At 35.7% G+C, this 27,105-nt stretch overlaps 2 protein-coding genes across 4 annotated transcripts in view; one reads left to right on the plus strand and one right to left on the minus strand.

Annotated features, from left to right (window-relative positions):
• Positions 1-27,105, minus strand: part of Ance_5 (angiotensin-converting enzyme) — a 104,711-nt gene that overhangs the window by 69,945 nt on the left and 7,661 nt on the right. The window lies entirely within an intron of this gene.
• Positions 22,030-25,732, plus strand: LOC105211460 (mantle protein). 2 transcript variants are annotated; one of them, XM_011182878.3, is made up of 4 exons: positions 22,030-22,162; positions 22,402-22,571; positions 23,499-24,554; positions 24,741-25,732. In XM_011182878.3, the coding sequence occupies exons 2-4, from the start codon at positions 22,560-22,562 to the stop codon at positions 24,744-24,746; spliced, it is 1,074 nt and encodes a 357-aa protein (XP_011181180.1). In that variant the 5' UTR covers positions 22,030-22,162; positions 22,402-22,559; the 3' UTR covers positions 24,747-25,732. The 2 variants fall into 2 exon arrangements, with proteins under 2 accessions (XP_011181180.1, XP_011181179.1); XM_011182877.3 differs by having other exon boundaries at positions 23,499-25,732.

The following is a 27,105-nucleotide window of genomic DNA, read 5'->3' on the forward strand; positions in this document are numbered from 1 at the left end:
CACCTTGTGTTGCAACAAAAGTCCGTTCGCAGCATAAGTGAGTGCCACAGGCGCCGGTCAACAGCAGACTGCGCGTTTTTTAGCCATTCCGACTGCTTGTATTTATTGATAGCGCGGAATTTTCGTTGTCCAGCTTTATTGGTATGGAAAATATGTCTTACGAAAGTGTTACGGCGCAGCGAGTGGGCTACATAATCATATGTGTGAGTAATCATGCAAGCGCATGCAACATATATGACGGCGGCAGCATTCCCGTTTGCGCGTGTGTGAAAGTGCATGTGTTGGCTTGTTTTGCTTTTCTTTTCACGAAATTCGCTGTTGTTGTGAAAAATTGACTTGCAATTAACAACACTTGCACTTAGCTGCGCAGTGATTACGTAATGAACGTGGGGAGAAAATCAAAAGCAGAGACATAAAAAATATGTATATTGTCAAGAACAGCATGTTGAGCCACTGTGCTGTGCAATTTCATAAAGGGTGATTCGGTATGATGTGGTTCTCTCATGGTTGGGGAGTTTGATCGAAATATTCCTCGATGGACACTGATGTCGTTGTTTAAACCGCTGTTGAAGAAAGCGTGTAAGATATTCCCTGAAGTTCTTCAATTGGATTGCTATTTTAAATGATATTCCTCAAAACATATGTGTTTGCGTGATCAGATTGCATCCAACTTAAGAAAAATTCACAATCTTAGCATACTCTTAGCTTGTTTTCTATGAAGAGTTTCTCTATGGCTCTCAAGTGATTTGAAAAATAGCCAGAAAATGCTCAAGTTTAAATATTCAGAAAAATCTTAAAGATGTCTAAAGAGTCCAAAAGAATATCCCCAATTTTTTTTTAAGATCTTTTACATCTGACTCAACGAGACACCTTTTAAACACCTGTTAACTATACACCAAACCTGAAAACAGCAGCTCCAAAACGCATTTAATCTATTGCATTTCCCAAACGGCGCCGGTGCACGTATCTTATCGGTCTATTTAAAAATTTTCCACAACTTTTTCTCCTAAATTTTTCAAGTAATTTTTCCTGTTTCCACACACACATATAGTATACACACAGGTAGATAAAAATAGCATGCTCTGCGAGATTACTGTACATTCATAGCATAATTTCTCGCACATTGTTATTGACTTTTCACAAACGTGAACGGCTTTGTGTGGCAACGCCAGTCAGCTGGGTGCGTTCACAATGCGCTTTTTACGCTTTGCTTTTCCGCAAATTGTGCTGCCAAAGTTCAACTGTCATTTTTTATGCGCTTTTTTTGCTGTTGTTGTTTTTTTACAGTTTCCTCACTAACCAACTTTTAATTTGTTTTTTTTTTTTGTACGCCGATTTAATTGAGCCATTTTTTGCGTTTTGCGCGTGTTTGTCGTCATTGTCCAGTCACCACGAAATAGCCATACTTCCCCCTCTCAAGTCTATTAACTCGTGCTGTGCCGTCGAGTGCGTGGCATTGTGCGTAGTGCATTTCTTGTTTGCCAATTCCTTTTGATTGACTCTTTTCATTTCAAGTATTTGAAAAAAAAAACACGCATGAAGCATTAGTGCGCAGTTATCAGCTGTTTTTTATTTTTTTTTAAGTTGTTTACGTTTTTGTGTTGCCATTTTGAGTATTCATTTTGTCAATGTTTCGAGGTTTAGGGCAAGTTCACAGCTGTTGTTGTCATTAGCAATTCATGTGCATGCATATATGGGCCTGTTAACTCCCCTTGGATGTGTGGAAAATGGAAAAACTATGTTTTCAATTACTTGTGAGAAAACTGGTTTGGAATTGTATAAACATAAAGGTTTCTTCAATAGTATTTTTTTTCCTGAAGAGACTTAAATTGTATGGGCTTTTAGCCTATAAAACCTGTGGAGCAAGAAAGGAGATTATTATTCATTTTTCAACCTCAAATAATATGCTCAATTGGTTCCGGGAAAAAATAAAAAAAAGGTCACTTGAGACATTGGAGTTGTTCTAGATTATTTTTATACCCTCGCAACATGTTGAACAGAGTATTATAGTTTTGTTCACATAACGGTTGTTTGTGTCACCAAGAAATAAAAGAGTTAGATATGGGGTTATATATATAAATGATCAGGATGACGAGTGGAGTTGAAATCAGGATGTCTGTCCGTCCGTCCGTCCGTGCAAGCGATACCTTGAGTAAAAACGAGATATCTTAATGAAACTTGGAACACATGTTCCTTAGGACCGTGAGAGGGTTGCTTTCGAAAATGGGCAAAATCGGTCTACTGCCACGCCCACAAAATAGCGAAAACCAAAAGCACATAAAGTGTCATAACTAAGCCATAAATAAAGTTATAACAGTAAAATTTGAAATAAAGGATCGCACTAGGAAAGGGCATATTGGGATCCTATATGGATGGGGACGTGGGCGTGGCCCCGCCCCCAAATCGGTTATTTGTATATATCTCGAAAGCGAATAAATCTACATAAACCAAACTTTCTGAAGTCAGTTCTCTTACGTACCCCACCACACACCATGAAATTAGTTGAAATCGGATAATAACCACGCCCACCTCCCATACAAAGGTTAGGTTGAAAATTACTAAAAGTGGGTTAACTCACTAACGAAAAACGTCAGAAACACTAAATTTCACATAAGAAATGTCAGATGGAAGCTGCACTCAGATTTTTTTACAAAATGGAAAATGGGCGTGGCGTCGCCAACTTATGGGTCAAAAACCATATCTCAGGAACTACTCTACTGATTTCAATGAAACTTGGTTTGTAATAGCTTCCTTGCATCCCAATGATATTTTGTGAAAATAGCCAAATCGCTTCAGAACCACGCCTACTTCCTATATGCCAGAACTTTGGAGACGATCTGAATCGTTTACTTTACAATATATAAAGTAAGCCTAGTGAAGATATCGGTGCAATACTTTGCACAAATACTGTATTTATAGTGTGGCAGCACCATTCTAAAAATCGCTAAAATCGGACCATATGTTTTTAGGGCCCCATATATCGAACACGAGGACCTCGGTGCTTCTAACCTAATATTAGGGTTTCCAACTTTCAATGGACTTTATACAATATATATGACGAATATGTGGGTCAAATTGTGATTGAGGACTATTTTAAAGGCGAATGAATAATTAAAAAAACCAAAGTCCATATTCTCTTGCACACCTTAAGAAAACAGTATCAGTTTTAAACAAGTAATATCGATGTCTTACAACTTTGATTTACTGCCTCAATTATTATGCAGTTGCTTATAAAACTAAAACAAAGTAAGGAAAGGCTAAGTTCGAGTGCAACCGATCATTTTATACTCTCGCAATTAAGATATTTCATATCGTATTTTTGAAAAACCTATAATTAGGTATATGAGAGCTAGGGGAAGTTATGAACCGATTTTAAAAATTTTTAGTACAGAGGCACACTATTAGAAGAAAAAGATTCCCTCTGAATTAAATTAAGATATCTAACAGATTTACCGATATTTTCGGTGAAATATTATCCTAAGGCATTGAATACTTTATATTCGATATCCGGGGCATCGAAAAGTTATAATCCGATTTCAATTTTTTTTTCACAAGTTATGATCTGATACTGATCACATACAGTATTTGTGTAAAGTTTTATTACACTATCTTCATTGGTTCATTATGTATATATTATGAAGGAAGGTCGTGGTTGTGAACCGATTTCACCCATTTTCCACACGTGTCCTCAAAGAATCAAGAAAATATTATATACCGAATTTCATTGAAATCGGTCGATTAGTTCCTGAGATATGGCGGCGCGATGCCCATTTTCCATTTTGTAAAAAAATCTGAGTAGATTTTTTCCGCAAAATTTAGGGTTTCTGATGTTATTCGTGAGTTAACGTACTTTTAGTAATTTTGAACATAAACCTCCCATACAAAGTGGCCGTGGTTATTATCCGATTTATCTATTTTCGTGGTGTATGATGGGGTACGTAAGGGAAACGAATGCAGAAAGTTGGGTTTGTATAGCCTTATTAATTAGAGAGATATATACAAAAAACCTATTTATGCGCCAGTTTATCATTCTTTAACAATCTTCACCATTTCTTTCAATTTGGTTTAACAAATATATAATATCATATGGAGTCATACGAAACTGAACCTCTAGATATAAAAAAACGTTCAAATATTTTTTTCATATAACAAAAATAGCAAACTGACCAAAAATAGAGCTGTCAGCATATTATCTATCAGTTATCGATACTCATTTTGCAATTGATTTCGTTTTTCTCGTGAGACCAAAAGATTGTGCAAGCAGAAACTCAGCGGCGTAATAAATTTAGGAACTCGACGTATCCCATTTCCTTAAAAAAAGTAAAAAAAGGAGTTGAATCAATTTTGTAATCAAACCCGTTGTGGCAGCACCAAGCCCCAGTGACCCAACCAGTTGGCCAACTGTGGCGCAGTCCTCCTTACACCACACAACGCACTAGCAGTCAGTCGGCCAAATGCAAAAACAAAAAAAAAATGCAAAAAACCGCATTTACAAAAGCCGGTAGGCGCGTCGCCGCCAGCATCAATTGCACTGTTATTTCGCGCCGCGTATGGAAATGTTTATAAAAGTGAGCAGCGACAACAACACAAACAACTCTGCGCGCGCAGCGCTAAACAGCTGGCCGAGCAGGCCTGGCGGCCGACTGGCATTTTGGCGGGATACAGCATATTTTCCTTAATATTTTACTGCTCCAGTATTATTATTACAATTTCGGGTGTTGAGTGCCGGGCGCGCATTTCCTTAAATGTTTTCCTATTATTAAACTATACGAATGCAAAGCGTGTTTTGAAATTATATTTTTAACAGTTTTTTCTGACTTTTGTCAACGCGCGATTTGAGCGCTAAAAAGACATTTTCATCAAATTGTGGCCAAGAGTAGCTCAAGGTGTTTGATTGTGAACTCACAAGTTGGCGCAGATTTTGTGGCTGCTCTTTCCGCCTCATTGCTAGCTGCTAGTTGGCGGCTAATTTGTGCCTCAGACTTTAACTAGCAATGAATTATGTTTTTGTTCGCCTACTGTCGCCGTAAGATAGACGACATAGGAAACCGAAATGAAAACAAGTTGCAACACGCTTCTGATAAAAACCAGCGTTTATGGCGCATAATGAAAACGGGCATTTTACACAAAAGCTTATCGCATAGATTTCAGCGAAAGCAATTAGTTTCCTAAATAGAAAGCAATTAAAATTATATGACAACTCTCTTAATGGTGATAATTGAATTTGACAAGCAGAAAATGACAATTACCAGTTATGCCGATCAGCGAGTTCGTGACTTAAGTCTTTTGCTGTGTTGTAATGGAAAGTTTATAAGCAAAGATAGATGTACTAAATAATCCTGTATATAATTTTCTAAAATAAAATGCGAAATTATTTTTATCAATTCAAAATTTGCTGAATTACTAAAAAAAAATAATTTTTTATCTAAAATTATTAATCTCTGAATAAAAAAAACTGTTTTATTTTTTTTTTAATTTTTCTTTTCTATTTTTTTCTTTTTTCTTTAAAAAATAGTATTATTTATTTTTATTTTCATTCCACATTTCTCATAGTATTTGCAATACGCGAATTTTCGCCTACTCCAGTGCACTTTTTCCTAGCATTTAGTGTTTTAGTTGCTCCATAATTATTCAATTGCACAATTTTCAAAACTCATTAAGCGCTCTATGAGGCAATTGTTGCGATTCACTAAATTTTCACATTATTTTGGCAACAACAAAATGCGCCAATTGCCCAAATGTGCAACATTATAAACTTATAACACATAATTTATAGCAACATTAAGGGGGGACCACAGTGTAGGAAACCCTAAAAATTATTTTGAATTGAGGAAATTAATTTTAAGGAGTAAAGGGTAGTCTGGATTTTCAAAAAATCATGTTTTTTTTTGTATTTTCGTTAAGAGTAAAATCTTAAAAATATTCTCTGAAAATTTGAAGTTGACCCGATAATTACTTTTCGAGTTATTTGACAAATAACAAAGAGCGCTCAGGCACTCCAACACACTAGTGTCAAACTTTAAATGCGTTTATCTCAAAACTATGTTTTTTTAACTGGTGACAACTGCAACTCGATAACCGCTTAGTAGATTTTAATGAAATTCATACAGCTTTTAGAATACATAATAAACTCAGGCCTGATCAAAGGATTTGTTTTTTCAAAAATATCGATTTTTTAAGACCAATTAACTGTTGATTTTTTCTCGAAAATCTAGAAAAAAATTTCCTGAGGCCGCCATTTTGTTAATTAAAAAAAAAAGCTTCGGATCAGGCCCAGGATTATCTATTTATAAAACTAAATTTTTTATCCGATAGATTTTAGATGATTCTCCAAGGACTTATGCAAGGTTTGCTGGAGGTTTGCAAGGTTTCATTGTAAAACCGACCCACCCTAATTTACCCTCTCCACTGTAGCAATAATTGTTACACTGTTGTTGTTTTATGTTTTTTATTTTATTTTTTCTACACATGAGACCCGAGGTATGCTCAACAACAGTGATTTCATACCATTTTTGGCTTGTTTCTATTGTAGTCAACTAATTACACAGTCATTTCTGAAATTAGTTAGTTCACCCAAAAGCGTATGTGCGGGGCGTTCACTAAGCTAAATAAGCATTGGGCGCATTAAATGGCACTCGCCGCTGTAAAGCATGAACGCAAAACTATCAAATTGTAATAAATAAATAAAAATAAATACACAACATGCTAGTCGAGGAATTACAATGAAAAAAAACACGAAGTAGTAGTAGAAAAAGAGAGGAAAAAATATAAACCTAATTGGCCTATGCCTCACCACAGCCGAATGGGCACCACGAGTCAAAGTCTAATCGAATTTTTGTTTTCATATGCGCATATGTGTTCAATCGCATGAGTAATATTTGTATGTATATGTATGCATGTGTGTGCGTGTGTAAATTTATTATTGCCTTTGCGCTTTGCCTACTTTTTGCAATATATTATATAATATAATTCATTGAATTCCACACTAAATTCGCTAGCGTTTTCCGAGAGTTGATTATTTATTCTATTGCGGCAGTGCGGCTCTGAAATTGCACGCAACTTCTTGGTTCTACAAATTACAAATTTGTTGCATAGCGTTACATTGCCGCACATAGCACAAAGCACGGAAATGGAATAAGTTAACTGCATATTGATTTGTTGTTGCTCATTTCATGTACATGGCTTTAAATATTGAATGTAAAAATAAATATATATTTCAATGATTTTTATGCTATCGCTACGTGTTGCATTAAGTAGCAGTATTAATAGTTTTGTTCGTCTAACGAATACTTGTCCAAATTTGAGCTAACTTTATATAGCTTAATGCCTAATATAACGAAACTTAAACCATTTCAAAATAAAATTTTAGAATAAAGGATATCGAGTAGAATCTCTGCCTCTTTTTCACATAACCTATTTCTTTACTTCACAACATATAGCTTAAGAAAAATTTAATATATCCAAAAATCCATAATCCATGAGAGATTTCATTCAAATATATTGAAAATCGGTCCCGAGAATGAAACTATACCTCCTTCCGATTTTTTTATATCGAATATATAGATAAGGCTATGAAAAATCCCAAAGGAAACTAAGGGCTGTGTTTTCCAGAACGCAATATGCTTTGGTTCAGAAAATGAATACAATTGATCTAGACCTTCCCACCTTCTCTTAAACATAACTACATAATAATAAAAAAATGAGATAAAATCGGTAAGGATCTTCTCCTTACTCATAACTATTTTCACCTCACTGGCCGATTTAATGGACACCTTGTTGGAAAAAAATAATACCTAAAGTCTAGCGTATATCTAAAATAATATTTCTCACAGAAAATTATATTAGAAACACGATCAAAGGGAATATCGTAAATCACTATATTAGGTACCTCGGAGATAGGGGAAGGTCAAGACTGGTGTCATCTACTTTTCAATTAAAAAAAAAAAAACGCGAAAATATTTCTCCTCAATTTTATTGAGATATCTCAGATAAACAAATAACGAAAAAGATTATATTTCGTATATAGACCACCAATAATTCATGAACAGTTTTCACTCAACTCCACTTGATCCCTTTCCTTCACACTCACCTCTCATCATCCTAGGCTTAACCACACTTGATCTTTCACATGCTGCATGCAAAAATCCTTATTATGGAGTCTATAACTCTGTACTTGCTACACAGAGATGCATGCTGACTTAGTTCATATTCACTTCTTAATCACATTATGGTTAACACAACATGTCTACTAAGTTCTGACCAATATAAACAGAATAAAGAGAACTAGAAAGAGAAAAATTTATATTTTCCTTATATTGGGAATATGACTGACAGTGTTTTCCTTTGAAAATGAACTAGAGTATGCCGAACAAGAAGTAAGAAAGGGCTAAGTTCGGGTGTAACCGAACATTTTATACTCTCGCAATTTATTTATTTAACTTAATTTATATTATATAATACACAATTTGACCCACATATTCATCATATATATTGTATAAAGTCCATTGAAAGTTGGAAACCATAATATTAGGTTAGAAGCACCGAGGTCCTCGTGTTCGACATATGGTCCTCCTTAAAAACCTATGGTCCGATTTCGGCGATTTTTAGAATGGGGCTGCCACACTATAAATACAGTATTTGTGCTAAGTTTTGCACCGATATCTTCACTAGTGCTTACTTTATATACTGTAAAGTAAACGATTCAGATCGTCTCCAAAGTTCTGGTATATAGAAAGTAGGCATGGTTGTGAAGCGATCTGGCCTATTTTCACAACATATCATTGGGATGTAAGGAAACTATTACAAACCAAGTTTCATTGATCGAGTCATCGGTCGAGTAGTTCCTGAGATATGGTTTTTGACCCATAAGTGGGCGACGCCACGCCCATTTTCCATTTTGTAAAAAAATCTGAGTGCAGCTTTCATCTGCCGCTTCTTATGTGAAATTTAGTGTTTCTGACGTTTTTCGTCAGTGAGTTAACCCACTTTTAGTAATTTTCAACCTAACTTTTGTATGGGAGGTGGGCGTGGTTTTGGTTTGGTTCTTTCATTTTTGGACTGTATTAGGAAGTGGCTAAAAAAACGACTGCAGGGAGTTTGGTTTATATAGCTCTATTGGTTTGCGAGAAATGTACAAAAAACTTAGTAGGGGGTGGGGCCACGCCCACTTCCCCAAAAAAATCACATCCAAATATGCCACTGAACTAGAGTATGCCGAAAAATTGTGTTGTTTCTACGAGAGTGTATCAAATTTCATTAAAAATTCAATATTTTTACCCGATCAAATATCACTATATCTATCTAGACTAGGTTTAAGTGTTACAAACAACCCAAGATAATAAAAATAATCGAGAACAGGGATATTGGTTCATACCGCCACGCAAAGGTGATGAAGGGACCTCCGTTAGATAGATTGATTTTAGATATAGTAATGAAATGAAATCTATCGATTTCTCATTTTTCTAAAAATAAATGATTAATTCATATTGTCTCTAAACAAAATTGTTTAGAGAGAAAGTACCAGAAGATATTTCACATGCCTTTAATGATGCTGTGTTATTTAACAGATAACAATTTTAATGAAAGATAATATTTCCAATTACTCGAAGTGAGATTGATAGCCGTCTTACTAAGTGCCTATTGTTTAACACCAAGATGAAGTCAGATAATCAACTAATTGAGAAAAATTTAATTTCGACAGCAATAAGAAACCTCTTTTAGTTATACCGCTAATCTCGATATTATTTTATTTTAATACAGACTTTCAAGGTCGCATGCAGTGTAATCTCACGATCGTCGGTGCCCTTAGATTGTAAAACTGTTGTAATACCCAAACTGCAGCACAACGGCACAGAGTCTGGTGTGTTGCAAGCCAGCGGCTTTGACCACGGCAACTTAGGTGGCCAAACGCTAAGTGCCGCGCCGCGCTGCCTTTAAGCAAATGTAAGTAAGTAATTATGACTAAATGGCCGAGTGAGTGAGCTTAGCGAACTAATTGCGGTGCTGCCTTGAAACGAGGCTGGAACTGGCGTTTTCCTCCAATCTTATGCATGTTTGTGTGGATGTGTGTTGTTGTGCACTAAGCAGCCGATGCTAAGCTAACGATGTTTAAATGAATGTGGAAGCCATCACACAGACACAAACAACTACGCGTACTAATTGACGCCCCACAAATGTGTAGAGCACAGGCGAGAGGGCAGTCTTTTTGGAAAAAAATGAATGGGAAACTGCGACGGCAACGGTAACGGTAGCAAATGCAAAATACCGAAAAGGTGAACGATTTGATTGAGCGATTAAGCTTTGTTTGAAAGCGAAATGGGAACTACAATAACGAATAACAACAACCACTTAATAGGTGTTAACTAATAATGCGTTTAGTGGCAATCATTACTCATTTATGATCATTAGGTGTCTAACTGTTCGCACTGAAGGCGAAAATATCGGTAATTACAGCAATTGGCAGCGCAAATACTTTCAATTTTTAGAATTCAGTTGAACAAATAACCGCTCAAGGGATCTAATTGAGTTCTAATAACGTATTTGTTAAGGATTTTTTTTTGAAATTCGATTTATTTACGTTTGTAGCAACACGTAGTTGATATATTTTCGAATAGTTGTTGAAAAAAAAATATTTTTTTTATGATTTCAAATTTATGAATCGGAAGCTCAGCTGGTTCAATGATGATGATCGTCTTTAGAGACTAACCTTACTACCAAAAAAATTTTAAACGAAAGGTCATATGAGAATCTAAAATTATACGATTTCACATAATTTAAAGAACTCAACAATAAACTTGTTTTAAACATTATTGATTATATATCATTACAACTCAACTAATAAAAACCCAAAAATTACAATTGTATTATTTTTAAAGCACAAATTCCGGAAAATAAACTACGCATCATTGTTGAACTAGTATTAATAAAGAAAAATAAAAAAAAAAAAACAATATTTTTGTGACCTCAAAAGTTATATGAAATATAAATAAAAACACCGCTTACGCCTTGACCAATTTAGTAAACAAATTTAAACTAGTAGCACTCGCACAACAACCCACAACAATGCCTGCAACTGCTCTCGTGCAAACAATGATAACAAGTATAACAACAAAAAAATCATAATAAACCAATTGATATAAACCCAATTTACCGTGGATTACAATAGCGCTTCTTAGAGCTTTCAACAGCTTTGCATTTTAATATGTTATGCTGCCTTTCGAAATTATGTAAATCTGACGGTATTAAGAAGTTTTGGTGAAAAGCCGACAAAAATCAGTGAGTTCATGTCAAATATATATAACTTTAATATATGTGGCTTGGAAAATCGATTTTTATGGCTTTAAATGTTTAACATAATATAACACAAAATCGTATTGTCATTTAAATGCAAAAAATCATAATAATTTGAGTTTTGTACTGAATACGTGCTCGACTGGTGAAGTTTCTGGCTGATATGCAACAACAATGCAACTAATTTTTATTTCTTATTTTTTCCTATAATTTGTCATATACTTTTTAAATGTAATTATTTTTAGTGTCAATATTTTTGGTAATTGAAAAATTTTTATACCTCAGAGAAGGGATAATTTGTTAAAAATGTATATACTTTCAGCAAATATGTCACTGACAATTATTTTTTAGGTTTAATTATAAAAAAATTTAAATTTTTTTATCGAAAATTAATTAGAAAATATATTTAGTAGTTGCTTGTAAAGGGTGATTTTTTTGAGGTTAGGATTTTCATGCATTAGTATTTGACAGATCACGTGGGATTTCAGACATGGTGTCAAAGAGAAAGATGCTCAGTATGCTTTGACATTTCATCATGAATAGACTTACTAACGAGCAACGCTTGCAAATCATTGAATTTTATTACCAATTTTATCGACAAATTTTTTTATTTTTTATCGACAAATTTTGTTCAGCGATGAGGCTCATTTCTGGTTGAATGGCTACGTAAATAAGCAAAATTGCCGCATTTGGGGTGAAGAGCAACCAGAAGCCGTTCAAGAACTGCCCATGCATCCCGAAAAATGCACTGTTTGGTGTGGTTTGTACGCTGGTGGAATCATTGGACCGTATTTTTTCAAAGATGCTGTTGGACGCAACGTTACGGTGAATGGCGATCGCTATCGTTCGATGCTAACAAACTTTTTGTTGCCAAAAATGGAAGAACTGAACTTGGTTGACATGTGGTTTCAACAAGATGGCGCTACATGCCACACAGCTCGCGATTCTATGGCCATTTTGAGGGAAAACTTCGGAGAACAATTCATCTCAAGAAATGGACCCGTAAGTTGGCCACCAAGATCATGCGATTTAACGCCTTTAGACTATTTTTTGTGGGGCTACGTCAAGTCTAAAGTCTACAGAAATAAGCCAGCAACTATTCCAGCTTTGGAAGACAACATTTCCGAAGAAATTCGGGCTATTCCGGCCGAAATGCTCGAAAAAGTTGCCCAAAATTGGACTTTCCGAATGGACCACCTAAGACGCAGCCGCGGTCAACATTTAAATGAAATTATCTTCAAAAAGTAAATGTCATGAACCAATCTAACGTTTCAAATAAAGAACCGATGAGATTTTGCAAACTTTATGCGTTTTTTTTTTTTTTTAAGTTATCAAGCTCTTAAAAAATCACCCTTTATTATACTCTGCAACAAAAGACTTAAGACACAAACTTGAGTCCAATTCGATTTCATCAAAAATGTATAAAGAATAAGAGTTGGAAATATGAGAGCTATATGTGAATATTAGTCTCATATACTATTATTATTTCTATTTTATTTTCACAACTCACACATTCGCACGAAGAGCCTTGAGTCTCGATTGACAGCGATATTATAATCGACAACAAAACAAAGCCCTGACTCCACTGATTGAAGTTTATTTTTTAATCTTAATCTGAACTATATATGTAGACCATTAATAAAGAGAAGACAGTATAATTTTCATAATAATAAACATAAAATCTATTGGAGAGTGAGATAAACAACAAAGTGACTCATGTAAATCCAAAGTTTTTTCACATTTATCAAGAATAGGAGGAAAAAGTGCTTTCTTACTCTTGAAGGAATTGAAGCCTAACTTCACAAAGAATGCGGAGGCTTGCAGGAATGTAGTCATAAAAATTTTATAAGTATGTCATTGAACTTCAGACTACCAGTATATGTAAAAAAATTATTTTAAGAATCCTAGAATAAATTTAAATATAAAACCTCACATTATACATTTCCGAAACGACGTTTGTATAACAATTAACACACCTTAACTTATTTATTAAGCCATTGAAGGTGTTTTTTTTTTAAATCGAAGTGCATATTTTCATCAACTCTACTAAGAAAAAAATAATAAAGAAGCTATATGAGTCCTATATATAGGGGCTGACAGAAAGCGAAGAATGAAATGTCAAGAGCAAGGTACCAGAGAAACAATGGGACATCTCCTATGTCCTACGGAGTCAAAGCAACGGCTTCAGCTCTAGGGGGCTTCACAGTACGATAATCTGAAACAATTATCGTTAGTGAAACTACATCACCTTTTGAAATCCGCATCAATCGCAAGCATCCTAAAGGATGACTACTTCACATTGACTACATGACGGCACTCCTTCTGGTATCGAAATGAACCAAATTAGGTCTATGTGTGGCTCATTGTCTGTCAGATTAATCTAACCTAACCTACATGAGTCCTTCGTGAGGCCCGTTTAACGAAGTCACAACTCTTTAGCTGTATTATCACAATCACCAAGTTCTAATACATTCATCATACATATTTTTATGTATGCCTTGGATATTACTCAAAATAATGAAGTAGTAAATATTAATGTACTTGACTCTTGAGGCAATATTTTTGCATTTAAATATATTACCATTATTTGATATGTAATAAAGTTAACTCAATAAGACTAGTAACTAACATATATATATTTTATTTTTATTTTTCATTAAAATCGTAATCTCCTTCGAGCTAATCTATATGTACCTCATTTTATAGTCCACATAAAATGCTACCAAAAATAAAATTGTATTTTTGTATACACTCAAAGTGCGGACAAAGTTCGCTTGCTGCTAAGCTCCAGCACACACACTCGCTCTATTTAAGCAATAGCGAATAAAAAACCGCAGCACATCCTCTTCACTGTTGCAATGGCAATTGAAGTTGTATTTAGTAATTGCAAGAAACACACACACACACATGAGAGAGATATATGTACACCGGTAGCAACACCTTTTATGGTTCATTGTTTTCGGTCAAGGTCGTTGTTGTTATGATCTTATAAATTCAATTTACCACACAAACATTTGCAAAAAATACAAAAAAAAACATTTCATTTTCATTGTAATCGTTACAGTTTGGTCACTTTGATAGCAGCTGTAAGCGTGTGTGTATAGTTGGACAGTTATTTTATGATTGCCTTTGCAGTACTTAAAAAGTTTGAAAACATTTCCATTCGTGCAATTGTGCAATACTCACTTTAATAGCTTCAAATTTGGTAAGACGATAATTCATAAACATGAAATTTTGCGCTAAAAGTGGCATGAATTGCATGAAAAGTTAACAGACATTTATTTGAGAAGGGAAAGTGGGGTCAAATGTAGTCAAAATTATCACATTTTACTTATTCAATTTAGATAGTGAAGAAGCTCTATATACATAATTTTTAATCAAATCCCTATAGTTTGGATTAATTGAGAGAAAATGTAAAGAAAAAGTTATCTAGACGACAACTTCATAATACCCCCCTCGTAGAAGCCCCCCTCCTTATTTGCTAAGAACTAGGACAGCCCCTTTTAACAAGCCTCTTTCGAGTTCAACTGTACACCACCAAGGGCGTTGGCCATGGACAGAGTGATAATCGAGCTATATGGTGGATGCGATAAAACCTCCCATTCGAGCTTCCGTGGCTTCTGACGAGTCATCTACGAAGTATGTGGCCTGGCGTTGTGCTGGTGGAACACTACACCCTTCCTGTTGGCCAATTCTGGACGCTTCTGATCGATCGCCTGCTTCAAGCGGTCCAGTTGTTCGCAGTAGATGGTAGAATTAAGCATCTGGCCATATGGGAGCAGCTCATAGTGGATGATTCCCTTCCACCCAATCCCACCAAACTCACAGCAAAACCTTCCTGGCCGTCAATGCCGGCTTGACCACGACCGTTTTCGCTTGATATTGTCGTATGTGATCCACTATTCGTCGCCAGTCACCATCCGCTTCAAAAATGGGTCGAGTTCGTTCCGTTTAAGCAGCTATCGCAGGCGTTATTTCGGCTCAGACGGTTTTTTTGCTTCAAATCATGCGGCACACAAACATCAAGCGTTTTTGTGTACCAACCTTCTGCAGTTGGTTTAAAATGGTTTGGTGACTAACTCCCATCTCCTTGCCAATGTCACGAGATGTCACATGCCGGTCTAACTAGACGTTTTCCATGATTTGATCAGTATTCTTCGTCACAAGTTTTCCGACGGCTGCCTTATCCATGGTGTCGTTTTCACGCAATATCCAAACTAATCATGCATTGCGTCGTTTTGTAGGTTATGTCAAGACCTTTCAAAGACGTATAGTATTGCCAGATACGAGCTCTGTAGCGCCTTCTACATAGCCCTGAAATTCAAAAGACAAAAAGGCGGAAGGGAGATATTTGACAGCCTAATATAATAGGCTAATGGGATCAAGCCCTAATTTGTACCACCTCAACAAATATAAGGATATTCTTAGGTAAGGATGGAAAGGATAGATCCTTGGAATGATGTAAAAATTTTAATTTTCAAAATTTTCTTAAAACCCGATATTAAAAAGCTTGTATGTATGTATATACTATCCTGATATTTATTTAAAGCTGCGTGTCTGCGCGCTTTGATTAAACATAATTCATTTAATGACGTAAGAAAGTAATACATATTATTACCGTAATTTCGCATGCACTAATACGAGCTATTTACATAAGCCAGATATAAATATATGTAATAAACATTTAGTAGGCAATTAGTTGACAGCAACAGCAACACCACCAACAACAACAACAACAACAACAGCATGCACGTATTTCATTGGATTATTATGCAACAACAACAAAGTTTATCCTGTGATTTCATAATTAAATCAAGGAAGTGCACAAGCACACACAGCAAGAAAGTAGAGCAGTAGGAAAGTGGAGTAGTGAAACGTAATGCAGGCAAAATGCAACGCTGGAAGAAATAGCATGGTTTATCTCACGTTTATTGAAGCTACATACGTACAACTGACAGCAAACTGACGGGAAGCAAGGCAAGCAAACAATAGTTTATTAGTTTGAACTGCTTGCAAATGCCAAAGCATAAAATCGTAATAAATATATCAGACGCGCACGGGCAATTCGGAGCAATACACAGACACACACATGCATATATGTATGTATGTATATGGGTAAGTGCATTGCATTGCAGGCAATGCAGACCAAAAGAGGAAATTATGCGATGCTATAATAAAATATAGTAAAATAAAGCGTTTGCCAGAGAAGTTGAAGTAAAAGTGGAGAAAAGCTGCGGTGGATGCCGAAGTCGTAGACGGGGTTTGGGAATATTGTGGGTATTCAATTGAAAAATGTTTGTTTGTTTGTCTAAGCAGTCAGTCAGTCAGTTAGACGGCGTTGAATGACATAAGCAGCGACTGTTTGCAATGCAAGCGAAACTGTTATCTCCGCTTTGTAAGCGCTATTTAGACTAAGAGCGCTTATGGCTGCTATTAGACTTTAAGCAAACAAATTCGCTTGTTGGCCGTATTATCCGCCGACTGCGGCAGACTGGCTGGCTGCTTGCTGGACCAGTTCAAAGCAGGCAAAAAAAATTACAGCAAAAAAAAAGAATTCAGCAAAAAAAAATTTCAAATTTAATTTGGCGTAATGTCAAAACAAGAAATATGTATTGGAAGCAGATGTGAGTATCAGATAAAGAGGGAAAGAGAGAAATTAATGAATTTGCGAAAAATAAGGAGTGCACTGTGTGGTGTTTTGATTAATAATATATATTTTTGGTAAAAAATATATAACTAGAGTATAATAGATTTATTAATAGGCGGCAACTAAAATAATTTTACGAAAAAAAAATTTAAATAAAAAAATATTTTTTTAAACTATTTTTTTTTTTAAATTTTTTTCGCTCTTTTTACATCATTACTACCACACAGCATCATTCAAATATGCCCACTGTGCGGCAACAGTCCAAAATAGCTGTAATGATCGCCGTGTAGAGCAAACCCCATGTGACCAGACAGTTAGACGAATCGAATAAACACATTGCAACATGACAACAATATAGTAACAACAATAACAAGCAACAAAAGCGACGATGACAATAAAAGTGATTTAAGTTTTAGTAGCAACTGTTGCATAGCGGATGCGGTGGTCAAAAGCAAACAACACAAGCTTTAATGCGGGAATTCGGCGACGTGATTCAGCCACGCAAAATGTGTGTGAAGCGAAAACAAATAATCGACGCTAAACCTGATAAAGTTGTCGCTGCATGAAGACGCTGTCAACAACAACAACACACAAACAACAATGCAGACAACACTTTAAACAGCAACAATGAAAGCATGAAAGCAACCATTGAGAAGAAAGCAAAAGTGAATACAAACAAACAACAAATAGCTATTGTTGCAACCGCCAGCCAGAAGTGGCAAATATGGAAATGACGCCAAAGACCCATTGACATAATAACAAGGAAGGTAATCGGAGATGTCAAATTAATGCAAGCCAGTAAAACGTGTTGCGAGATGTTCAGCTGGTTGGCTGTGAGCGCCAGCAGTCGTCGAGCAACAACAGGAGTAGCGAACTCTGCTGGTGGTTGAAGGAAGAGTGTCTGCCACACAGACACATATTGATAACCGCATACACACACACACACACCTCCTCATGTACACACACACGCTAATTGCATGTGGCTGTCGGCGGTGGCTGCCGCTCTCTAATGTGTGTTGCATGCAACACTCGTAACCAAATAGTCAAGCAAAATCAACACCATCGCTGGCTAAATGCAATAAGACTCGATTATAAAATAAAAAGAAAACTCACGGGATAACAAACAGATGTACGCCGGTCTGTCCAGAGTTGGACAAATACAATACACGTAAAATGCTTTCCACAATTATGGGAAATGTTGGTCATTGCATGGCTGGTTGCCTGACTGGCTGTCTTTGGTCGGTAGTCTGATGGTGTCTGATGGCTGCCTCTTAACCAACTAACCTAATGAATTTGATTTGCAGGAAAACAAAAACAAAAAACTACAAAATCTCAGCAACATACATATTCATAAGTCCACATACATATGTAGATACACATATGCGCTTATTAGTTTGTATGCTTTTGGAGACTTATATATACGTGCACATATGCTGCATATTTGTGTTCAATAAAAATTGAATTAGAAGCTAGTTATTTGCCGGCAATGATGTGAATATTTGTGGTTTCATTGATCAGGAAGTGATTTTAATGTAATGACAATTGATGACAAAAACAGATAATGTATTTCTCTCTCGTCGAAATGGTAGTCAAAGTAGCCGGAGTTGATGCTGTAAAATGGACAACAATTAATAAAAATGTAAATTGCTTTTGACACTTGGAGTGGTGTATTTAGAAAGCGCATTTAGCACCATATGGCTGAGTGGTAAAAATATAGATTTTAGTAGCAAATTATTCATATATTTAACAAAAAGTCTGCTACTATTAATTAATTGAAGAAATTGCGATATTTTTATAATCAAGAGTTAATTAAGCGCATTTCTAATTAAAATTGAAACAAAAATCATGATCTATTATTTAGAACTCCATTCTATATTAGTCGAAAAATTTATAATGTTTGAAATCGATAGAAAAATCTTTCTGATTATTATACCACGAATATCCATTGAAATTTGAAAAAAAGATTTTTTATTTAAATTTCGATTAGGTTGGCGAGAAATTAAGAAGCAGTTTGAATACGAACTGGACTTGTTTCTTACGTCTACCTTTTATAGAATAATCATGTTTTTTGTTATTACTTTTACAACTTATTTTTGATTCAAGAACTATGTAAATGTGATATTTCTCTATTAGTATCAATCAAATTTAATAACAATTAATTATGTGTTTGAAAATATTCATCAAAGTAAAGTAAATTAGGTTGAAAGATCAAATATATTTATATCCATTAAATCTATTATATTATCTCTCATCCTATCCATCTTCTCCTTTTCATTATCTACGCCGTAACTGCCTTTAAAATATCTTAAAATGCTCAAATGTGAGTTCGAACAAAAACTTACAAAAAAAGTCCACGAAATATGGACTGATGTGATGAATATTTATTTAGTGTTGAAAAAATCCCATATTACCCAAAAATTCCAATAAAATCGAATATAATTTGTTGCTAGAGCCTCTTTATATTGTCCTAAAGAGAGTTTGTATTACTTTTTAGGGTTAATTATTCCATGTTTTCCATTAGAAACCTTATAAATCAATTGATAATTTATTAGCGATCGCACAATTAATGTTATTAACAGCAATGACAATTACTTAGCAGAAACCGCAATTATCGAGAACGTCTTCTCCTTTGGATTGACTGGTATGGGTATTCCCCAGATAGGAAACACACATTGACTATTAAAGACAGGCATTTGTGAATCCAGGATCGCCCCTTGATTAGGTATTACCATTAGATAGAACGCCCGGAATCACATTTACATCCGCTATTTCGCGCGGTTGTTCGAAAAAATGAGATCCGAGAAATATTTTTCTTGATCTTGCAAAGTCGGGACATTCCAGAAGAAACTGATGGCAGCTTCTAAGACTAGCATTCGATAAAATTTTTAACCTTACAGCGTAGATCCCGATGAGACAATGGCTCGTTAAAACCCCTACAACAAAGGAGAGGTTAACTTTACTCAGGGTGAATAGCTCGGTACGTCCTCACCATAGGCCGGAAGGATCTGTCGACCAGCTCTTTTTCAGCTCAGCCGAGTAGTAAAGCCTGTCCAGTAGTAAACCGCAATAGGAAAATGGTGCTCCTACATTTTCCATGATACTATTAGTGAGGCTAACGTACCTGATCTTGCCAGCTCATCAGCCTTTCAATTTTCAGCGATTCCGATATGGCCAGGAACTCAGACTAATCTAATCGAAAAGTATAACGATACTACTGATAGTGAAGATAAGCATTCATTAACCAGCCGTTTCCTGTTCTACAAACACCTTGTCAAACATGGTGCAAGTGTTTGTGAATAAGTCTCTCAGGAAACTTTTAAAGATCTGCAGCAGAAAGCGCAGGTGGCCTAAAAACACGTAGAAACGCACGCTTGAATAAGTCAAGATATACTTATAGCGAACAAAAAGTCCTTTCAAAAAGTCTTAATCATCGGAGGCATTTTGTTGCGGCCCTATGCTTCTCAAGGAGCCAGAGAAACTAAGAAAGAAGAAGCATTTTCACACTACACTACAAATAGAACCCTTAATTAAGCATAAATATATTTTTCTTGCACAATTTTGGATAGTTGGGTTTTTTCCTGAAGGCATATGGCTGGCATATCAGGAAAAGTGCTCAAACAAATGATGCCATTAACACAGTTTCTAAATTACTAATTGTGCTCAAATAATAAGCTCCTTTACATGCCGAAAGTGCGCATTTGCAAAATGCACAAAATCAATTGAGTTTCCAAAAGTTAATATATACTCGTATTGAGCGCAATAAAAAGTTCCAAATGACAATCTGTCAAAATATACAAGCACATAAAGCAACAACAAGACTTGCGCTCATAAAGTAATTGACACGCTACAATAAAAACGATTGCTTATCAAATTATATTAACGCCAAGTGATTACCACACTTGAACCCACAAAAAAAAACTAAAAACTCAAAAAACAAAAAACAAAAACAAAGAAGCAGCAAATATTGTAACGGTATGAAGCAATATCAGCATTTGCACGTTTTAGACAAGAGAATACAAGAAGCAACCGTCAACGTAACTGACCAAAATGCGAGCACACAAAACTCTTCAAGCGCGAAACAAAGCGAAAAATCAACTACGCGCGGGCGCATCCAACGCTGCAGCACTGAGGAGGCCGAGGAAGGTACAAGGGTAGGAACAAAGAGTTGCGCTGGAGCAACACGAAAAGTGCAGTGGCGGCAATAACACTTTTCAATGCGTTTTTAATTCAATTACGTTTGCGCCAGCAACAACAACAACAACAAAAGTACAAATGTCGAACAAGCGTAAGACAATAGGAAAAACTAAAGCAAATTAGCGAATGTGCAAAGTGAATCAACACACGCACACATGCACACGAACACAGCGAATGTTACACGTCCGAAAGAAGCGTTTGCGGACGCACTCGCCGCGGTGTAACTGGTAATAAACTGGCCAACAACAATAGCAATGTGGCAGATATGCAATATGTAGTAGCAATATAGCAACAAAAACAACAGTGACAACATTGAGAAGCGACGCGACGTCACACTCAGGTTGCTCGGGCCTGCACTGTTGCGCACGCGTATATACATATATACACGAATGAGTATGTCTGTTTGTGCGACGTTTGCTTGCAACTTACATGTAGTCATTGTTGTTGTTGCTGCTGTTGTTTTACATGTAACCAACAGCTTGTATTGCGTCTGCGCGCGTACATTCATTTTGGCCCAAACACACACACACACACACATATGCGCACAGCAGCAGCACGATTTCACAGCCAACGAACGTGTATTCCACTGGTTTTTATTGTTGTTGTTGTTGTCGTTACTATTACAGCAGTCAACAGTTTTACTTTTCAAGCAGTTTGGTTGCTCGCGCATGCTGTTGTTGTTGTTGTTTTTATTTGCACTATTGTTTTCTGGCATATTTTTGCATGTCTTCGCCATGGCTTTCTGGCTTTCTTGCTGCTCTGCTCCACTTCTTCGCTCGCTCGTCGTCCACTGCCGCGTTTTCGGCAACTTCTTCGGCAAGCCAGCCAAGCCAGCAACCGCAACAACTGTTGGCTGGTTGGTTGGCCAAATGAAAATGGAATTAACTATAAAAGTGCAGACTGTGGCCACAATTGGCATCATTCAATCGTTTACTGTTTAGCTAAACACATCAGTTAGCTTTACGTTCTTCTCTCCCTCCACGTAGCTGCAAAAACTCGCGTCTCGTGCACGGATCGTGCGGCGTTTACAAAGTAATACAAGAAAACCACAAAATCGAAATTCAGTACAAACAAAAAAAAATCGCAAGAAAATAATTGATTTATTAGTTCAAATAAAATATATTGCTTTTGAGAAGTTGCTCTATATAATCCAGCCTGTGTTGGAGAAATATATCAGTGTTCTATTAAACGGCAACGAATTACAAGCGTTCAGTGCTCGAGTTTGTTTCTAAAGTCTTTTATTTTTCTCTCTCCATTTCATGTGTTTGCAGTTCCTTTCGCAAACGAAGTAATATCGAAGCAAAAGTGTTTAAAGGATTGTGAATTTGCTGTGTGCGTGAGGATTAACTACGTAGTAGCATCGCAGGATATCAGACAGAGGATTTCGCATTTCGTTACATTCAACTTTTCGTTGTAACTGTGATTTAGGATGAAGCTGCTGGTATGTATGAGTGTGTTGGTGCAATTGATAGTTGAAAATTGAAGATTAAAGAAATATGATTGACAAAACGAAGAAGTTTAAAATTAATCAAAAGTGATTTATGCTTAATCGCAAAAAATTAAAATTTTTGTGAAGAAACTATAAGAAAAATGAAAATTAAAATGGAAATTATCCAAGAACAGTTATATTGAAGTGAAACTGAAAATTCATACAGTTAGTCAACAAGTGAGAAAGAAAATTCAAATCGAAAACTCAGAATCAGTACTAAGATTTCTAAAATAGTTTAAGATTTCTTTCAAACATTTTTCAAAACTATAGCTTTTTGTAAAAAAAAACTTGTTAAACCTTAAGACCTACTTCTAAAAGTTCACTTAACAAAAAATTAATTTGAAAACTAAAAATTCTTCTTAAAAAATTTAATTAGTTTAACAAAAATTTTGTTTTGAAAAATTTTAAATATTAAAAATTAAATTTTTGTTACCAAATATCAAAAAAAGATTAATGGAAAAGTAAATTTAAGCCTCAAATTATTTAAATTTAGTTCCTAAAAATTAATTATAAATAATCATCAAAAGTCTTCAATATACAAATATACACTTAAAACCGATTCGGTCAAAATTTCATTTCAAACTTCTCACAAAGTGCTAAAAAAGCCAACAGCATAAGAATTATTAATTTGAAATTAATAAAACAATTTTACTAATATTCAATATCCTTCCTCCTTCTAAATTTCCCAACAAATTTCTAAAATTCTTGCTTTACTTCTCTAAATTCAAAACAAAAATAATTATTCTTCACTTTCCTAAAATAACTAAAAACTCACTATTTCAATCCTTCAAAAACTACTTAATGCATACCTAATCCTCCTTTTTGCCCTATCCTCTTATATCCCCTATCCAACTTCTATCTCTTTCTCTCTCACCACAGCGTTCAGCGTCATTGCTCGCCCTGGTGTTGCTGCTGGCCATCAGCACGCGCGCCGAAGACGAAAAGGCTGTCGAAACCAAATCCGCTGAACCCGCCAAGGAAGGTGCCCAGGAATCCTCCTCCGCCGCCGACGATAGCGACAGCACTAAAACCAAACGTGGCCTACATCATTTCGAGGACTACCATCACTCATACCATCATCATCCGATTCATGAGGAGAAAACATTGACCATCATAAAGAAGGTACCCGAGCCATATCCAGTCGAGAAGATTGTACATGTGCCTGTCGAGAAGCATATACCCGTGCCGATTAAGGTGAAAGTGCCCAAACCATATCCCGTGGTCAAGCATGTACCATATGAGGTCAAGGAAATCGTAAAGGTGCCACATGAAGTGCCAGCCCCATATCCAGTTGAGAAGAAAATACCCGTGCCCGTGCATGTGCACTATGACCGTCCAGTGCCCGTCAAAGTCTATGTGCCCGCTCCATACCCAGTTGAGAAGAAGGTACATGTACCAGTGAAAGTTCATGTCCCAGCACCATATCCAGTTGAAAAGAAGGTGCACTACCCAGTTAAAGTACATGTGCCCGTCGACAAACCATACCCAGTTGAGAAGGTCGTCCACTACCCAGTCAAGGTGCATGTCGACAAGCCAGTGCCTTATCATGTTGAAAAACCAGTACCATACCATGTCGAGAAACCAGTGCCAGTTCCAGTGATCAAGAAGATTCCCGTCCCAGTGCATGTGCCCTATGACAACCCCGTGCCAGTGCATGTTGAGAAACCAGTACCATACGAAGTCAAAGTGCCCGTACCAGCCCCATACCCAGTCATCAAGGAAATCCCAGTCAAGGTTGAAAAACACGTGCCCTACCCAGTCAAGGTACCCGTCGAAAAACCAGTGCCCGTTCACATTGAAAAGCACGTGCCCGAATACCACGAGAAACACATCTCCTACAAGGAACCCGTTTTCGTGCACAAGGAACACCACGAGCCCATTCACCACCACGAGGAATACCATCATGAGGAGAGCCACGACTTCGGTGGTCATGAGGTGGAATCATATGGCGAATACGAACATGAAGAGCATGAATACTAATATGGCAATTCTATCTCTCTCTCTCTCTCATACACCTACTCATACACACAATGCCTCAATGCCTTTGCCTTTCGCTCCGTCAACGTTCACTCCGCTACACGTTCGCTCCTTCCCTCTCTCTCCCTCTTTCTTTCGTTACAGCATTGAGATAAATACTGAGTAAGGCTTTCGAATGTGCAACGTTAAGACGGACGGACCGCAAAGAAATCAAAAGGATGTGAATGTTGTTGTGACTCGTTAAAGCGAACGTATGAAGAAGTGAAAAGTGAGAAGATTGAGAAGGATATACCGTAACCGCGTGATCGTGATAATGGAACGTTTTGAAACTCGAATTAGGCGAAACGTTTTGGAAATTGAGAGACACGTACTTTACACACATAAATATAACTGATCTTTTACCAATTATTATTTTTTGTATGTACATTTGATACGATTTTAGTTTAAGCCATACTTTTTTTTATATAACTCAACTTTTTTACATGCATACATACATACATTTAGACAAAATAATGCATAACTAGTTTTAAGTGTTTTTTAAGCAGTTTTCAAGTTGTACAAAGGGATATATAACACAATATTCCGACCATCAGTGATATTTGGCGCCGTTGAGACACGTCCAACAGGGTGGGGTTCCTGTGACATGGCCAATCGCGTCCTCCGCACACCACTAGCAAACACAATCGTCGCTTTGTGAATACCCAAAGTCCAAAGGCAAAAGCACTTGCGGAGCTGGGATTTGCAAGCCTCAATGGCTTGCCGGTGGCGTTCGACTTCGAGTTAAGTGATAAATGACAAATGATCTTGTTGTTGTTTTGCGTTGATTTACTCCCATTGGAGGAAATATAATATAAATCTATATGCCAATATGAGTATATATCTGTATATGTAACGTTGTATGTAAGCTATAGGCATTAGCAGTTAATCTACTATGAGATTCTCTTCAATACTATGATGCATGTCTAAGTACATGTGTTTGTATATGTAAATATGTATATGCAGATAATCGTTTCGCTTAGTAAAGTAATAGTGTTAACCGTGCTGTAATATTGCAATATATATACTTAAATAGCTCTCTTACTATATACTACATAATTAAATATGCAAACCTGCTGACATTACATGGCAAACAATATTCTTATATGCAAATGCAATTATAACTTACATACCTACTTCTTACTATATGCATATTCGCAATCGTTAAGCAAAGCAAATGTTAAAAGCGAAAAACAAAAAAATAGTTTAAGTAATGCTCCCGAGTGAGTTAGTGTGACCGTATTGTATTATTATTTTTTTAATTTTTTTTTTAGTTTTTTATTTTTTATACAAATGTTTTTTATACGAATTGAAAAATGCAAACCTAAGGCAAATTATATTGCGAAAATTACAAAAAATATGTAACGAAAAAATTTATAAAAAAAAAAAACAAAATATACTCTTTACTACTACCAAATAACTGATAATATGTATGAAATGTTGTATAAGTTGTTGATGATGATGTTGAAATGTGAAATAAATCAATTAATCGAATTAAAAACACAAACAAATGCGTATTTATTAATTTAATTTCATACAATTTTTAGCTAACTGGCTCAATAAAAAAAATAATATTAAAAAAAAAAATTTAATAATTGAAATTCACTCAAGCCAAACTTTAAAATCTCATGATATATAAAAAAAATATAATAAATTAATATTTTAAAAATATATTACAAAAAAATATAAATATAATTTCAACAACAGAATTTATAAATTATTAAATATTTAATCAGCTATCGCTCTTTTAGCTCAGTACCTCACTACAGATCAAGTCATTTTTTTATATATTTTTTTTTTAGATTTAAGCGCTTTGAAAAATATTATAATGATTGGATCATATGCATAGTATACTATATATGTATCTTCATCAAATATTGTTCTGAAATGCCTATTGTTGAGATTCGTTTTAGTCACGTAGAAAATTACTTTAAATTATTTAGAAAAAAATTGTTTATTTCTCGCTTAGGTCATCAGTCACACGGTAACATCAAATGATCATTGCATTGCAATATAAGATCATATTGTTTTAGCTCTGTCTCTAGACACACTACTGTTATATAATTTGGAAACAAATTTCGAACCAAGAAAATCCAATACCTCTTTCATAACCCCACATGTTCTGGAACATATGAACTACCATCTGATAATACTTCTACTATTACCGTTTCCAAGTGATTTGCATACGAGTACCAACACACCCACAAACACTCGCATCGCCATTGTGCCACATTATGTGGCAATAACGCTTTGCTTTTGAGTGTATTGCGCGCCAACTGGAAATCAAGAAAACCATACGCGATTCAGTGTACTTATTTTCGGTACTATTGTTGTTGTTGCAACGCGAATTATGCTGCAATAGCATGGATCTAGTTGCAAGCACTTTGAGTGTCGGCAACAATTGATTTCGTGTGTTGCAATATTTAATAGCGGTTGCTCTGCTTGGCTTTCAAGCTGCTTTTTGGCTTAATTT

This window comes from Zeugodacus cucurbitae, chromosome 3 (genome assembly GCF_028554725.1).
Source record: "Zeugodacus cucurbitae isolate PBARC_wt_2022May chromosome 3, idZeuCucr1.2, whole genome shotgun sequence".
Classification (NCBI taxonomy): Eukaryota; Metazoa; Arthropoda; class Insecta; order Diptera; family Tephritidae; genus Zeugodacus; species Zeugodacus cucurbitae.